The 18,342-nt window shown below is 45.7% G+C and overlaps 1 protein-coding gene across 1 annotated transcript in view; it reads right to left on the bottom strand.

Moving 5' to 3' along the window:
- Positions 1–17,747, bottom strand: part of PDE8A (phosphodiesterase 8A) — a 157,764-nt gene extending 140,017 nt beyond the window's left edge. The window contains exon 1 of the mRNA XM_076347860.1: positions 17,369–17,747. Within this exon, the coding sequence (XP_076203975.1) occupies positions 17,369–17,434 (66 nt within the window). The 5' untranslated portion in view covers positions 17,435–17,747. The remainder of the gene's footprint in view (positions 1–17,368) is intronic.
- Positions 17,748–18,342: the final 595 nt, after the last annotated feature.

Here is an 18,342-nt window from a genome sequence, read left to right as displayed (position 1 = left end):
CTATTGATAGCATCAACACATTAAGAATTACATTTACACATTCCCATCTGAGGCATTTAACTGATGCTGCTATTTGAGCTGCCCTAATTAGGGCAGATTGAGCCCACATTTATCCCAGCATAGCATTTTACGTTAGATCCTTGTATTCCCACAGGGTTGCGCTGGCAGCGCCTGGGCTCCCCCAGGCTGCCTGGAGGCTCTGAGGACAAAGTATATCAACCTTTCCAACTGAATTTTCTGAATTTGCTGTGCCTGCTCCCACGCAATGAACTTAACAGACAAAGAACCGAAGCAGAGATGAAGACTGTGAGAATTTTAAGAGGAAGAGAAAGTAAATTAAGCAGGGACTCTGCTAGACAGAGACTGAAGCAGGAATAAAAAGTCTTTGTAGTGCTGTAGATTTCAGACAAAACCTAAATACCCAGACCAGCTTCCTGTCAGAGTATAAACTGCACGTACTTTGGCCATTTTATCATCAGTTTAAAGCCAGCGTCATATTTGTTACAATGACAGCATATTTACTAATGAAAGCACTCCGAAAGACATTTTGGGAACAGAAACAGAATTTTATCAGACTAAATTCACATTGCACAAACACTGGTCTTTAAATACAGTTGTCTGTGCCCCCTGCATTGTCGAAATAAATCTGAGGTAGCTCCCCTATTACAACCCGAAAAAAAAGACAGGAATTACCCAGCTCATCCTCTACTTTAGGAGAATGTGAACTTCTGATATAAAGTTTACTTTTGTTGCTCTGCCAAGTGCTAGGCCCAGAACTTGGGAGGATTAATAACAGGAACGGGCTGGAGACACGTGATTTAGCTAGCCTTGTTTGCAGTTCGGCTACTTAGCAAGGTACAGCCTGACCTTAGGTGACTGTGGCTAAAAGGAACAATTATGGAGCTCAGCAGTGGAAAAAAAAGTAAAACAAAAACGGACAGGAGCCATATAACTAAAAGAATTTAAAGCGTTCAGCTAAATTATGCACATTAGAATACACTACATCCAAGCTTCGTTAACCGCTTCAGTGAAAAAAAGAACTTCAGAAGAGATTACAGAAACCTTGGATTTCTAGAATAGTTGCTATACGGCTTTCTTTTCTCTCTTGAGCAGCAAATAAAAGTAACCTTTCATTTATCTAAAGTTATATGACCCTATCACAGACATACTGGAACACATCATAAATATGGGTTGATTTATGACTCTGTTTCCTTACAGATGGGAAAACATAAATTGAGTGACTTGCCCTAAGTCACCTAGGAAGCATTTGTCATTGCCTGGAAGTAAGGCTGTAATCTGACCCCCTTCGCCACAGTATCCACCTTTTGAAACTTCAGTGGTTTCTGGGAAATCGTATATTTAAAATAGTTAATATAGCCAAGTAAAACTCCATATTTTTGAAGTACTTCTAACACAACCTATGATTCTGCAGTAAAGCTCTGCCTCTCCTAGAGTTAGCACACCTCAATCAACACCAGTGAAAAACTGCTTGGTGTCAACCACGGGCTTGAACCGTCTAATGCTCATTTAAAAGCTTTAAACACAACAACTTTCTGATACATATTTACAATTGCGTTTCTCTGAAGGTGAATTTATCATGAAAATGCTAGTAATAGCCAATGAAGTGAGATGGGATTTAGCGTAGCAGGTTTGCCCCTGGAATGGAATGTCTCCCAGCTTTGTTAACAAATGGAAACAACCGTAGAAAAAAGGAGCTGGTGCAGTGGGTTTGCTCAGTATCTGACTTGTATATGGGGAATAACATGAGCCTTTTGAGGAAGCTTAGAAACCCACAGAGACACCCCCCCCCCGCAGCTGTACAAGGAAACAGTTCTCATCTCTGTCTGTTTTCTTAACTCTGCTGGTTTAGAAGACTTCCTAATTCTTCTTTGAGCGTGGAACTGTTGGCATTTTCTGCGTGACAGCTGGATTCCTGTTCAAGAAGGACTTTGAGAGCAGCACTTCTGGCGAGATGAGCAGCAGGCACAGAGGCGTGCTGGCGTGCTCTCTCCCAGCCTGCTTACAGCTCTGCAGCCAAATCGCCTGAGTGCTTGGGTGCTGGTACCCAGACAGGGAGCTCTAGGATCAGAAGCGACTCCACTGAAGCCATTGGAGATGATTTTGGTCCTCTATGCGATGTCTTTCAAATGTTGTTTGTGGGCACAGAAAAACACCAGAGGCCTGTCTTTGGGATATAGTCATCAAAACGCAGGCATCTTGGGACACTCACAAATGCCCGCTGCAAGCCACAGAACATAGGCCTGCCGCCTGCTGATCTGCTTTGGAGAAAATTGCTAGGGTTGAGGGAATTTATTTTGTTCTGTACTTCAAGGGCCTCCTGTGGCCAGACGGACGGGACGGATGCAGCTGGAGCACTCCCTCCCCTTCCTGGTGCAGAGTGGAGCTGAGAGGGCCGAGCGCGGCTCTCCGACACCCTGGGGTGGATGGCTCACCGTACTGCCCTGGACATGGCGTTCAGGGGGACAATCCCCAACCCTTCCACATCCCGGCCAGCCAGTCAGGGAATCGGTGGGTAGCATCCACAGCCATCAACCCTCCCTAATTCTTCGCGCTTAAAGCAGCTATTTAGCCCTCTTTTAAAGTGTGTTTCATGAGTAATGAGTTGTATGAGTTTAAAATTGGGCTTAGCTAGCCAGGGTGGATGGACCCTGACAAAAAGCTTTTAAGCCTCCTCTGTGTAAACACCCGGTATGTTAGGGGAACATGTTAGAACATGACAATTTACTCCTTGCACTGGTACAACAGGTTACTGACTGTAATTCTCAACAAAGACAATAGATTCACGTAACCACAAAATTTAACACATTTATAAGAAGATTCAGTGTTACCTACAAAGACAAGACAACGCTGTGTATTAGCTGGGGCTGGGAACCCGATTTCACGGGCGCATGGCTCCCTCCTCACATAACCGGCTGCAGTGGAGGTCAGCTCATCCTCTCGGATATCCATGCTCTCTCAGTCGGACAAGCGAGTACTGTGACCTGATCCAGCCCATCAAGCACTGATGCCAAACAGGAGATACAAGGCAAAGGGCTTCCGTATAAGGGGAGAAAGTAGTCAGGAGAGTTTAGAAGAAAAAGAAGGATCAAAAGGAAAATTCTGTAGCGCAATTCAACTCTCATCAACACAGCCTGCACAGTGCCGCCTTTGGCCTGTTATCCCATAGTGTAAGAACAAAGCTAGATCCAAAAAAGACAATTAAAAGGAAACCATACTATCTGGACAGGACATCTCTTCTGCAGAGCACTTACGATTAACCTGTGGAAACCATAATAATTTATCATTGACATAAAAAGTACAGTGAAACCCCAAAGAGCATTCACATGAACCAGGAATAGCCTCTGGCACATGTACTGGCTACAGGAAAGCATTCGAGCTACGTACAGTAGATGATCAGTGTCTGGACATGTTATTGGGTTTTGAAATATATGTTGTACCTCAAACAAAAAGGAAAATCCTGTGAGACGATGCTTGAATGCCCGTTGGAGTATGCCCTGAGACAGCTCTGTGAGCCATGCAATGAAGGAATCACCACAGTTAGTCCAGTTTTAGGGAGCCCATGAGTAAATTGGAACAAGCAAGGTTATGGAACAGAAAAGTCTACCAGCCTGGGATCTCTTTGCAGAAAACGAGCTCTTTTTTACCGTAAATAGTGTGATGCTTGTCTGAGCAGCGGCTTACTGCAGAGTACTGTCTCGTTAGCTCACCTCTGGGCACAACAGGTAGTTGTCACTTGCATGGAAACGAAAACAGAAGTTAATGAACTAATTAATTCACTCAGTGTTTAAAAATCCCTCCTTCCTATCCCCCCCTGCCCATGACTCCTAAGTAAACTATGTAGAAAGGGGTCTGATTCCCCTGTGTCTCTGACTTTTGAGTATATACACAGTGCTCCCTCTTCACAGGGTTATCTTTGATGTAAAGCCACTGTGTGCTGGCTACTAACTCTACCTAAATCCATTATAGGCACCCCTTGTATAATATGCACCTTGCTTTAGCGTGCAAGACATTTGGTTCCCAAAAACACGATAGGATGGCTAGAGTAACCACTAACCAGACATGCTGGAATGCCTGAAAGTGTCCAAGATTAGTCATTTGGCAGCAATCCTGGGGAAATGTAGCTTTACATATCCCACTCTGGACAGAAAGGTTTAGTGCTTGGGGCCTTCTGGCAGGCCTGAACCCGACTCCTTCTCTTGCAGAGCGCAGCGTACCTTAGATCAGCCGTGACTACGACAGCTAGAGCTGGGATGCAATTGCCACAAAAACCTGGATCATTCACTTCGTCAAATCTGTCTCCAGAGTATTCTTGTCTTCACCAAAAAAAGAAACCCAAAACAAAACAAACTCTTTCCTATGCTTGGCCTTGATATTTATTTTTTCTGGATAATTTCAGCTTCTGTGTTTGTCAACTGAAAGGAAAATGCATGTGTTGCATACACATCGATCAGAAATCTGGTGGGTGTTTGTATATTATACAAGAGATCAAAGGTTGGAGAAATTTCATTCTAATTTGAGGACAACAAAATAAGGGTACTGAAGAGCAGCATGCGTGCTCCTCAGCTATACAAATCAAGGTAAATGCAAGATTGCATTTAGGTGCTACAGAACTGACAGGAATGAGAAGCAGCAACACTTCTTTGGTCACTGAAGCTCGATGCAGGACTTGCATGGACACATCTTATAAGAAAGGCTGGCACCTGCACCTCACTGCACTTTTAACAAGGGATCCAGTCGCCTACACATGAAGTAATGTAACCTATTTCTTATGCCACATCCACACCAGGCAAGAGAGCACAGCACAGAGCCTGTGCCATCGCTTTGAGCAAGCCAGCACATCTGAACCGGCAGCCGAGCGCTGCGCAGAGACAGCTGAGGAATAACTCCTAAGCAGCACAGCTGGAGCAGCGTGGCCTGGCTCCTAGGCTCGGTGTGCCTGACTCTCAAAAGGACCGGTTTGCTTGAGCTTAGTGCTGAGCTGAGACAGAATGAGTCTCCCCGGTTCAGGAGCTGGCATGCTCACCATGGGACCACGGACCTACGCATCACGCTGTTGTGTGGGGCTGCCGTGGCCTCAGCATTTCTGCTCGGAGCTGCAGAAAATATACCAGTTAAAACATGCAAAACTGGCAGCTGTCTTCGTGTTTTTCACATATTAAGCTGCAGAACTGGTGCCAAGTACTCCCGCACTCAGGACTGCACAGATGATATTGCTTCTTCAACGTATGACATTCATGTAGCATTCCAACACGGAAAGAAACCAGCACAACCGAATGGATGAATGGAAAAACGAATTGCTTCAAGTTGATTTAAAGAAGATATTTAGTCATGCATGGGAAGGAAAAAAAGAGAATAGGTGACCAAAATAGAATGAAGCAATTGGAAACAGCTGATGTTTGATGAAAAGAAGGATATTTTCTGGGGTGAGAAATTTAAAAGCCTCGAGTAAAGGGCAAATTATGCATGACTTTTTAATCCCTTAAATGGTGCCAGGTTATCCAGAATCCACTCCAGAAAGGTTTCTGAAACAGTTTATTCTAGAACTAAGCCAAAACCTTCAGCCAACTCTGGAAAATCTTATTGAGAGTCAAACTAACATTTTGTGAGCTCATGTCAATGTTGGAAAATTTCTCCAGCTGAAAGCATGAGGGAATAGTTTTGCAAAGGAACCCCTGAGTTTTAGCCTGTTTTTATGATTTGCAATAAGAAAAGGCAGAAAAGGAAACTAAAATCCTTGCTAGAAAAAAAAAATTAAAAAAATAGAAGGGCTGAGTTGCATTTGCTGACAGAGCCATTATTGTCTTTCCATTTCAGAAAGAGTGGACAAGTTTCATGCTGTACTGGAAGCAAGAGCAGGGGTTTGCTTTACATGAGCTTTACATTAGCGCACTTAGCGCACACGCACGCAGAAGACGGTTCCTCAGTCCTGCCCACAGCACCTTATGACTACAAATGTGACAAAACCAATTTTCTTGCTCCAGCCAGTGTCCAAATCACACCAACTACCATTGAAAATCCCTGCCAAAATGGCAGCACAGACAGCGCAGTCACCCCCAACTAGCAGGAATTCAGGTGTCAAACCCCTCAGGGCACACGGCTGACACTGTTGTGGGCACCAACAAATGACTTTCCAAATGCTGACAAATGCAGCTTTTTTTTTTTAGGCTTTGTGTGAACTTTTGGGCACATCCGAGTCTGAGGCATCCTAGTCATTCATGTTTCTGGGTCACCAGCCGCTCTTTACGTGCTGTCAGTCCCTCTTTTTTTTTTTTCCTTTCTTTTTTCTTTCTCTCTTTTTTTTTTTTTAACCTAGCCAAAAAAGTTAGTGGATAAATGACAGATACTACTTTGTCCCTTTCGTAAATCATTGGCAGACATGGATCAGCATTTTGAAATGTATGGACATAGGTAGGAAGCCAACCAGACAGTATATTACTACCTTTCATAACAAGCACTGATGTTTTGCTTCCATGAGTGTCCACATCTTTTTAAGTCACAAGTAAAAAGTGTGCTGTAATAAGCAAATATAAAGCCAGATGCTCTTGGCTATATAAAGCCATATGGAAGAAGAAAACAGGAGCTATGTGAAATCCATGACATCTGGGAAACACTTTGTATATAGAGTCCGAAGACAGTATACGTTGCCAGCCTGGCAGAAAGGACATAGATGTCCCAAACAGAAGCCTGAGAAAATAGAAAATCAGTAAGTATTAAGTTAACCCACAAAATACCTTTTGCGGGGGACCAGATCTGTTTGGAAATTCAAGCCAAATTTGGGAAACGATTGTGAACACAGACAAAAAATTCAAAGCGTGTATAGCATATTCAAATATGCTTTGAGCAGAGGGGTTGGACTAGATAATCTCCAGAGGTCCCTTCCAACCTCAACTATTCTATGATTCTGTAAAATGTTTTGCTTTGGTATTTTCTAAATGAAATGGTTTGGGTTTGATTTTTTTCTTTTCCAAAATGAAAGGGGACAAAACTAAACAGCTTATAAAGCAACACCAGGCATTCTGTTTGGGACTGAATAAAAACATTTTGCAAAACTTAAGAATTTTCCTCCTAAACCCCCTCAACTTTCTCCCAAGGAACCTCTGCTTTTAGTTTCATTAGACCTATGGGGTTTTTTTCATATTTTGGGGGGAGGTGTCAGAGAGCAAACCAAAAAACTCACCATTCATCCAGCTCTGCTCCCCACCCCTATTTTCTTATTCACAGGTGAAAAACTGCAAAGATGATAAACCCTGTCAGATGTACCCCTGTTTCTTCAGGGCTGAAGGTGCAGAGCAGGCGTCTCTGCAGCCAACAATAACAAACACTAATGCCAACCTTGTGCGTTTCCATGGCCATGGTGCCCTAGAGACCTCCTCTTTCATCCACACGCTCCTCCCCTCCACAGCCACCTCGTCACCATCTCTCTGAGGTTGGGGAAGGAGGGACAGTTCACATACACCCGTTTCCCAATAGATTTTGTTCCAAGGGGGAAAAAGGAGGGGGGGGGGGAAGGTGTTTCTGCTCTTTCATTCTTTCCCCACCTTTCTTATTTCCCAGGGCCTATTTACCCATCCTGGGTGGTTACTGGTGGAAGAGAAACTATTTGGTTAGAGAGCGGAGAGAAGTAGCACAGGGAGCACCGTTGCACAACCAGCAGCCACCAGGATCAAGCTAGTGTCCCCAGGGCTGCACGGGCAAAGCAGAGCAATATTTTCCTATAGACACTAAAAACACTTGCAGTTAAGCCTTGTGCTCGGGCTGGCGCGGGAGTACATGACACCGGCAGATCAGCTACACCAGAGACTGACTCGAGTCCATTTGGGGTCAATGACAGCTTCGGCGACCGCATGCTCATGGCCAGCACTGCAAAAGGTGCTGCTGAGGTTGGTGGGACTGACAGGAGGTTGGAGGGACACCCCAAGAACATCCCGGGGGCAGAGGGAAGCGGGGTCTGAGCGCCTGCAGGCTTCGTGGCAGCCAGGCATCCCCTCCATGCCGTGTGCCCATCTATGTCCCAGGCACGTTCACTAGCACACAGCCCCCTAACTGTGCCTGGGACCCCGACGGCGTGACCCCGCAATGCACAGTAGACCGGCTCTGCTATAAAACAGCTTTTGCCAAGGTAGGCAGGGCCCAGGGGACCATTTACCTGTTTTAATACTAAGGGTCTTGGAGTTATCAGCTAAACCTCTGGTTCCTCTTCTTATTTCAGTCTCCGATAGAGCTGATCAAAATGTTTCCATCCAGCAAACTTTTTCTGAAGAAAAATTATTATTATTAAAGCTTTTATTACTCTTATTAAGAAAATGCCCATCCTGTCAATTAAAAACCCGTAAATTTCAAAATCCCAAGTTCTTTTTTGGTTTTGGTTGGTTGGTTGGTTGGTTGCAAGTTTTTTTCTTCTCATAACTCCATCACCCCACTTTCCTCACCTTCCCTTTGCTACTGTCAGGAACAAAAAGGAAAAGCAAGTGTGCGGAGGGGGCAACAGAGCCCACAGAGTCACCTTTTGTACCCAAAACAAGCTGTTCCTGGCACCGCAGCACGTTACTGTGCCACTAGAGAGAAGCTGTTTTGCTGTGCATTCTGCCAAAGGTCCTTATTGTAGTCACGTAGGAATTAGCCCGTTCAACTCTGAGGCTATGATCACTAGTTTCCTTCTGGCCCATCTAGTCTACAAAGAAAAACAAGCCAGGGTCTGACCGTGTGCCCTGAGAAGAGGTGTCTGGAGAACTGCTTTTCCTTGACTACGTGGTCAACTCAAATCCTCCGTGTGCCCTATTTATTTTAAGGAATAAATGGTTAGGCATGTGATCAGTACCTGCTCCAAGCTATGGGAGTTGATTTGCAGCCTGATTCTCAGGACAGGGCTTGTGCGTGCAGCAGGGGAAAATGTCAAACCCCCATCACACTCAGGTACCTGCTGCTGGTAAAATACCACTGCTGTGCATTTGCGCAATACCACTGTTTCACCTCTTTTATCAAAAAAAATCTCAGACCTCTGCTGCAAACACAAAGGAGCTTCACCACACCTAGGAGGGAGGTCGGGATTCGTACAAATGGGGGAACAGGCAAGGAGTGAGAAAAATGCCAGCCTTAGGGAGGGGAGGCAGTGGAGCTCGGCTCATCATATTAGCACTTGTTTGCTCACACAGCAACACCGCAGTACAAAGAAAACCAAATCTCCATTATAGTCTCACATTTTTGGACTAGGCTGCTGCGTATTAATTCCTATTGATTGACACGTGGAACAGCACACTTTGATCATCTTGTTAATCAGGTATTCTTGCAGCAATACGTGACGCAGTTTAAATCAGCCAGGTTAAGTCCTTGTGTACACAAGGAAGCTATTATAAGAAAAGGCAATGATGAAACTACTTTTTGCAAGAAGTAACAAGAGATTGAGTGCCTTTGGAAAATTTCACTTCATTTACATCATTTTTCATGACTTTCTGCTTAGCATGACATGACGTCGCCCCCCAGCCGTGACCAGTTTGGCTTGAAAGTCAAGATTTTGCAAGCAGGACTAGTGAAACCCCCTGAGGCTCTAAGCTTGCAGGGAACTGGGTACCTTCATTTCAAGGGCGCATCTCCTTTATATAGTGTTTTGGTCATTCAAAATACTGACCGCTCTTGAGGCTATTGCTTAGAGGCAGAGCGGTTCTTGGCGGACAGGACTGCTGAGTTACCGTGGCCCTGTAGCATGCTTCGGAGAAAAAGGTCCTTCCTCCCCCAGGCACTGCCACGGAGGAAGAGCACTGGTACCAAACAAGGCTGCCCGGCCCCAGATAGGCACCTCACCGTGCCCAGATAGGCACGGCTGACCCTGTTGCCCAGCCTCCCAACAGAATTACATTTGCAAAAGCATCTGATTGGCAGAAATACTGATCGGTCCCAGCTCCTACTGATATCAGCAGGGACTACAAGCACTGGGATACTGAAAGATCAGAGCAGTATCACCAGCCCGGGCCTCTCTCTCCCATTTACGAGTGTGGCTCAGCCTCTTAGGGACCATAACTGAGTCTTTATGAAGCCCTTGGATGGGTTTTACTGCAAAACAAAGCTAAGAATGAACATGCACGATTGCACCAGGACAATAGCCTAAACCTAACAATCGCTTCCTGTAATTGTCTGAGGCAGCCTGTAGAACGGAGAATCACCTCATGATAAATCCTTGTTGGTCATTTACCATCATTAATCTATACTGTCAGAATGAATTAGGTGCAGAGGAGCATGTTAATTACAATGCAGATGACACTCCAGCTTTAATTATCATGACTTCAAAGTAAACAGTGAATCTACCTCAATCACCATAAATGGTTGTTAGAGGAAAGCGCTATTCAGCTGGCAGGACCGACGTCCAGCTTGCAGGGTCTGCAGTTACAAGGCTGGCATTGTATCACTACTTTTCCAAATTGCTCTCTATTTCTATCCACGTTAGTCAGGTCTATGGGACGCTTTTTCCACTGCCTATGACATGCCTTAAATTAGGGGTGACCAATTTTGTCAATATGTAGCAACCTAGCTTTATTTATAGAACACTTCAGATTAAACAGCAAAAGCTCCCACTGTCCTTTTATGCCTTTTCATTTTGCATTTAACAGCTACTTATTCATTTTACTTACCAACTAGGGCTATGTTTTTATAGCTTGTGGTTCCCATTTCAATATTATTTTATGCCATTTTCTGGAGGGCTAGGATTATGGAATAAACCTAAACACCTGGACAGCGTGTAAGGGACTGGGAGAACAGCTAGCAGTGTTGCAAAGGCCCCCAAATTTCATCAGACAAATGTAGCCCTTTTGTTATTGTAGGACCCGAGATAAAAACTCTCAAACCCCATCAGATTCCTCCTGAGATTCTCCCTGTGAATCCCAGCAGGCGGGTTGACCGCTCACTCTGGTTATGATCAGCATTAGGCTCCTGCGGAGGGGAACAGATAAAGTTGTTCTTCGTATCTCCTGCAGACAGGACAAGAGGAGGTGCGCTCACACTGCGGCATGGGAGACAGCGTGGTGGGAGGACACACTCCAGTGCTAAAGCTATCAAAGCCTTGGAGCGGGCTGCCCAGCGAGGCTGCGGGGTCTCCAGTAGCAGAGGCTTTAAGGTGTCCACTGCAGAGCCCAGGGCTCGCACGGCCTCTGCGGTGCTGGGCGTCACGCCGGTGTATTTCCTGCTGCTTGATACACCTCGTGAAGAAAGACCCTCGGTTTTCCCCCCAACTGGTGTGCAAAATGCAAAAGCCTGAGAAGATACAAGTAGCCTGTGAAATGTCCTGCTTTGCCCTCTCAAGGAGAGCAAACCAAGGAAATAAGGAGTTACAGAAATAAACTAATAAAGTAAAATTAAGGTGGGGAATTTAATCACTCGGGAGACGGGAAATTCAAGGCTACGGTACCCATGGCAACTACCATTTGTCCACAGTGTATGGAACATTAACCTTAACTCCATATGCGGAAACAGAAAAAAATTATGGGACGTATCACGTATGAATGCATATTTCATGCAGAGGGTACTCTGCGAGGGCTACTGTGGAAGCAATAATTAAATTTCCTGACTGCAGAGCAGGTAGGTCCGTGCACAAGCAGCTCTTCTGCAGAGACACGAGCTAACAGCACCAGACGGAGCTCCCAGCTCATCCCCACAGTTTAGGCAGGGAAGATTCAAGGTCTCGGTTTGGCCGTAGTATCACATCCTGCCTTACAAGCTTCTGGCTGCTGTTCAGATTTTGTTTTGAAAATTGCCATCTGTTGATTTAGGGAATGCTGTGATGTTTCTTTCAGTTGTTTGTGTCAACAAGAATTCTGCATTTCTTGTATGTTTTCCTTTTAAGCAACTAAAGCAACATCCATCATTCAGCAAGGCAGAAGTCCAGTTCCTGCTGGGTGATCCGTTTATTTGAATGTGAGAACCAGATGATTGCTGAGTTAGACAGCAAACAAGTTATCAAAACCTGAAAGAGTTTTGCGCTTGTCTCGAGCTGAATTTTAACCCCGGGCTGGGTGCTGCGGAGTCAGATTACTTACAGAAAGAGCCAAACCCAAAGCTAGCCAGATAGACAGTAACCCTGTGGGTCGAAACTTTAAGGACAACAGTTCCATTTTTATATGACTTTGGACAATGGCTCACTGGTATATCTATTTTTGCTAAAATGTGGCAGACAAGACTTTATGAATATAGAAACCGACATCAGAAATATAACAGCTGAGAAGACTAATTGCAATCGGGGGGCAGGGCTATTTAAAGAAGAATCGGTTTAACAAAAATGATTTCTATCTTTTGTCACCGCCGTGGGACACGGAAGCAGGCGGTCTGCTTGGTTATGACCTTCCTCCCAGCCTGACTTTGGAGGTGCCATGTGCTATCTCCTCCCAGGGCCAGAGGCAGGTTGAGGAGAGGCAGAGTCCCTTCATACCGCAGCCCGCAAGGGGAGGGGGTGTCTCCCTGCTGGGGAGCGGCGAAGCCCTGCCGCACACCTCCCCCGGGTGAAAACACTTGGCTCTAGGCAGAAGGGGGCCTGAGCAGGGATCTTGGGCCGTGGTGCCTTAGGAAGAACTTGCGTCAGAGGCAGCATGCCGGGTACCAGTGCTTGCAGGCGGCCAAACCCAGCGCCCAGCATCTCCCACATCAAGGCTTTCAGCAGGAGCGGGGCCAGACTCTAACCCAGCCCATCACTCTTCATAAAGCCATTTAACACATCCACAGCACCGGCCGGCGTAGCTCAGGTCTGACCTCTGTCACCGCTTCACAGGCTGACAGGACAAGGCCAAAATCCAGCCACTGCACACGGAGGGGCCACTGGAGTCAACGGAGCAGCGGCACGGCTCCTGGGCAGGCTCGGACGCCTGCGTGCCGCAGGTGCCTTCGTAGGTTCCCCATCCCCACGCGGCACCTCACCACATGGTAGGTTTGGGCAGCTCTGCGCGACCATGGCTGGGGGGCTGTTTGCTCAGATGGGGCTTCCTGCAGAGGCAAGGAGGGGAGCAGTATGAAACGCAATAAAACTCTCCTCCCGAGCAGCAGCGTCCCCATGCAGTACTGTGCCAAAGGGCTTCCATCCAGTAGTTTTGGACATATTTTACCGAGTCAAGGCCACATTTATCTAGCAGCAATTCAAAGCGAGGAGATCTCCCACTGCCAAGAAGATTGGTGTTTCTTTCACCTGCACTTCAAAATAAGAGTGCTCACATGAACTCCCTCTGCCAGAAAACCATCCCAGGGCTGTCCCAGACCACAGCCGACGGGCAAAGCTGAGACAGGCAGCCCGAGGACACTCTGCACAGCCTGGTTCACACCTGTAACCTGGAGATGCGGTGAGCAGAAAGCAGTGGTGCCTCTCCAAGGCTGACTTAGAGGTCAGGCTTGCCCAGGGGGGCCCGCACTGTGTCCTGCGGGCCACCCACCACTCAGACATGCGTTAGTCCACATTCTGCCCACCCTGCTCCTCCTTGCTGAAGTCTCTGAAAACCTCCAAGCCAGCTCCGAGAGCTGGTGGCTCCTCACCAGCAACAGTCAGCTCACGGGCATAAAACTCCCCACAGGATCATAAAAGCCAGAAAGAAATCATTTTACATGAAGGAAAAAAGTATAAGGTAGGCTTCTTGCAAATACCCACTGAGGGCGACACAAGAGGGGTGCCAGGGTCAGACCAGCTGATTAAGAGCCATGTCGTAACACCAGCATCCTTCAACACGACATCCCGCTCCAGGAAAAGGGAGGACTCCCAACAGCAGTGCTGCCCTTCGCTCCTAGAGACACAGGCACTCTCCTCCAGCAGCGTTGGCCATTGCTAGTGCAAACCCCAGACCAGGCTCACAAGGGCTGGGCTGAAATGACCGACCTCAGTTCCAGAGAACTGTTAGTAACCTTGGACTCTCCTTGCTGTAAGCGTCTTAAATATGAGCTATTCCTCACCAGGGAGAAATCGGGATTTGATACTGCACAGCAATGAACAGCTGAACAAGCCAAATCTTGAAAAATGGCTGCATATGTTTTCACAGAAGTCATGGTATAGAATCCATCAGGTTCAGGAATTAATTTGGCCAGACACCACCACAGTATCTATATGTTAACCTGAGTTAAGGCAGGTTTGAACACTACTGAAAAATCCCACCCTCCAAATGATTTCCACTTCCGAATCTCTGACCTGCTGTTTATGGAAAGGGAAAGAAGTGCAGTGATGAGGTAAATGTGTTTATGAATGCATTGCTGTTACCTTTCTACTCTAGCAGCTTACGGTAATGACTTTACCGCCCATATTTATTGCTAATCAATATCAGCACTAGGGGAGGAGGAGGAATAATTTCTGCCACAAAGTTTGTGCTAAGTCAAGACATTGTTTTTCCCTCATCATGTGAAAGCCAGAGCCCAAGCAGACTTATCTGCAGCCTGTTAATGGCTGGAAGTATCCCTTTTCTAGGAATTCGCTCTTATTTCTTACAAGTGCTCACATTTTACCTGGCACCTCCTCTGCAGAGCAGCAAGCGCAGCCTGAGCTGCAACAGAGCAGGAAAGTCGGAGCGCTCAGTAAGCTTCGCTGAGCTCCCGTTTGAAGAGTTTCCTCAAAAGCAGCACAAGCTCCTTTGCCAGCTAATCGTTCCAGCCTGCAGCTACAGAGCAAAGCGTGGCTGTGGACCTGTGTCAAAGGTACATTTGTTAACACATTTCCCCCGGAGTGCTAATTAACATTTACATCAAGTACTATGAGAGTGAAAAAGCTTCGACACAAACACACTGCAGGGAAATGCAAGGAGCAAATTCTCTCTCCCCCCAGATGCAGTGTACTGTTTGCCCTTCAGGAGCTGGTGAAAATCCAGTTTGTTTTGTAATCTTCTGTTCTCTAAAATCAGATATTTCTGCAAGTTAATAACTAACCAGCTTCTTTTTATTTAAAAACCTACAAGTGCATTTAAAATTCTATGAAAGCAAGGCCCTGCCGGCACTGGTGCGAGCCAGCCCGCGTGCACGTCTCCGTGCTGAGTCACAGCGCAGGCGCTCCCCAGTCTAATGACAGAAAATGACAATATTTTATGATTTTATAATAAACATAAAAGAACATCAACACACTTTCGCTTGCATCTTGAAACAAGATTGAACCCTCTTAAACTAAACACTAAGATAGGGAACACAAACACAAATATTTGTAGCTGGATCTTCAATTGCCGTATTTCGGGATGCGGACAAAGAGGCTCTAATGAGTAACGTTTGTACCCACAATAAGATGCAGGCAAAGTTATTTGCAAACACAAATTTGCACTTCAAAAAATGCGAAGGCAGTTGCTGAACAGCTGGTTAATGAGCTATTCTCAGTATTATTTCTCAATACTTATTGAGAAAAATGTGCTATCACATTGAAGTACAATTTTTAAGACTGCAGTATAACTTAAATATGGTTGAAAAAATCCTCTAGGTTTTTCCCAGGGGAAAAAAAAAAATCCAGTTTTTAAAGGAAAAAATAGAAAATCCCAGGTCTACAGAAGGAAAATCGTATTCCATGAGCCATGAAACAGCAGTATGCAAAACTTAACCTATTCTGTGAACTTTTAGGGCACGAGAGAGCGCATGTTATTATTCAGTATATTCTCCCCTGCCACAACCATGCATCCTGCCCAGGCCCCCGTGAACTCAGATCTAAAAGATTTTGTCTAAAGAAGTGCCAATATTCTTTAAACAAGGCATACTTGCAGATGTAGAAAAATTTGCCTGAGCAAGGGGTACAGCTGCACGCTACTTCCAGAAATCAGCCTCTAACTCTCCGCCTCCACAGAAATCAGGATCCGAGATGAATAATATATACTATGAAAACACAGACGTTTCGATTGCAAACTGGTCTAGAGTTCTGTGAACATATTTTGTTATTGTTGCCCACTTGCCAAATATTTGGGGTGAATAATTTTCAGCCTCAGTGTTTACCAACTGCTGTCATTGTTTTGTCCCTTTTTTCTTTTTTTTTTTTCTTTGAGTGTTGCTTGCTTCTGCCTTTTAATTGGATATCCAACTTTGTCAACAAGAAAATAAAAATAACAAACAGTAAATGCAAAAGCAATGCATATTTTTGTTGGAGACACTCAAGTGAGGGACCCTAAGCACTAATGAGGACGACAGTCTGGGCAGTAGCGCGGGAGATGCACCGAGCGATCAGTGCCGAGCAGATGTTCCAACAGGACAAGGTGATTGTGTTTCTTTCGCTTGACTAGCTCTTGAAACCAAACATATTTTCATTAGATGCACACATTTCTGTATTCACTAAGAATATTTTTTAACGAGTAGCAAACACTCAGATATTTTGCAGATTGCCAGTTTCCCAAGTTCTCTGTCTTAATTTCCAGTAACTCCTATCAAGAAAAGGCAATTTTGAGCTAAAATCTGAACTGACACATTCCTGACATGATCTCCCGGAGACTCTTTCTCCAAAGCACGAATGCCTGGACTGAAATCCTGGCCTCAGCACAGGCAACAGCAAAACTTCCACCAGTCCCCGCCGAAATTTGTAAGGACAAAAAAAAACCCCCGGTATTTTTGGGGAAACCAAAATGGAGGTAGACTGCCCAGCTCCCAAAACACTAATGGTTTAATCTCATGTAACAGGATGAGATTAATATAAACACGCTAACCTGTCCAAATTGGAAATCTTTCAAATTTCGAGCACAGGAAACAACAAGGGTTGTTGGGTTTTTTTTCCAGGCAGGATGTCAGAGTTACCCCCGTAGCTGTGTGTGAGCCGAGGACAATGTTGTGACGCGAGATCAAATTACAAACACAAGCAAACAGAAAACAACCTCGGAACGTCACTGTTCCAGATTTGACAGGCAGCACAGCTGACCCGCTAGGAAGGTTAAATGCTCTCGAGCGAGCTCGGGGAGAATATGAGGAGTTTGCTGCTGGACATCGAGTTCCGTGCGGTTAAATTGTCAATTTGTTTGCCCAAGTTAATGCTTATCTTACCCTATGATTGCTGCGGTTTTACTAAACATGTTTGACCTGCAAATCTTAAAGCGGTGGCTTTGCTAAAATTGTAAGAAGTTTCTGGATTTTCCAAGCACCTAAGAAAGCTATTTCGGTCGTTTCCACAGCACAGAAACCTGTAGTTACTCAGACATTTGAAACTTCCAGTGAGGTGGATGACAGTTGCTTAACCACACACATTACCATTTCATTTCTATTTCTAATGTTTAGCACAACCTTGCTCTAAGGAATTTCTGGAGTTGTTTACAAAGGCTGATGCAGAGGTTGTGTGCAGTCTGGTCCAAGGGCAATGGTTTACTGAAGTCACTTGTAAACAGCAGAAAGAGATAATATTTTCTGTAAGGGGGGGGGGGGGGGGAACGGGGACGGGGACGGGACTCCTCACCTTGCACCAAGGACCATTAGAGACAGGGCTGGTTTCCAAAATATCTGCTCCTTCATTTTCTTCCATGTCTGATTTGTTGAAAAACTTTGGTTTCCAATGAGAAACATTAAATCACCCTCCGGGCAAAACCAAACCAAACCACGCAGGCTCTAGTATTCCAGCTTGCGAAAGCTCCGGCAGTAAGCCACACGCCAGTTTTATGGTCACTGGTCTAATCCAAGGTTGCAGATCCCGGTTCCTCGCTGGATTTCACAGAGCTTGGCCTTTCTTTTAAGCCTCGATAGCTCCTCTTGTCAGGCATTTATCTCCCTCAGACCTTCCTTGCGGATCCAGGTTTCCACACAACAAATGGCAAACATTTACGGCTTCCCGGGCGCTATAGGAGAACTGACACTGAACCTCTGATCATCTCAGGAGAAGCCTGACAACGGAGTGCAATACGTGGCCACACCTCTCTGCTGTGAGAGCTGGCCTAGACCATAAAAGCAGAAGCAAGGTCACCCAGCAACCAACCATTCCACGTCACTACAGTAATAAAGCCAACTTACATTCGACTTATTGCTTGGGTAGGTAAAATTTTTATTAGATGAAAGAAACCCAGAGAAGATGGGGGGGGGCTGACTGTTCTGAGCTGAGATACAATCGTTCTGATCGATGCAAAGCTCTCGGCAGACAGACACGGGCCACATACAAACCCACAAAGCTCTGTTTGCAAATCCCGTGGGGGTCAAACCCCTCAGCACGTCTCCCCAAGGATGAGCAGACCCGTGTGTCCCAGAAGGCTGGGTGGGTAACCCCTGCAGAGTCCCCTGCAGCAGAGACCACGGGCTGGCATGACCATCCAGGTGCCACACGCTCAGCTTAAAAAAGTTCCACTCTCAAAAGCCTCCGTAAAATAGGGACGAATTTACAAAATAGCCCTCAGTTCCCTGCCAGAGTCCGTAAAAATCAGGCTATACCATAAGGCTGCCTAA

This window comes from Aptenodytes patagonicus, chromosome 10 (assembly GCF_965638725.1).
Source record: "Aptenodytes patagonicus chromosome 10, bAptPat1.pri.cur, whole genome shotgun sequence".
Lineage (NCBI taxonomy): Eukaryota > Metazoa > Chordata > Aves > Sphenisciformes > Spheniscidae > Aptenodytes > Aptenodytes patagonicus.
This window is presented reverse-complemented; position numbering and strand designations above follow the sequence as displayed.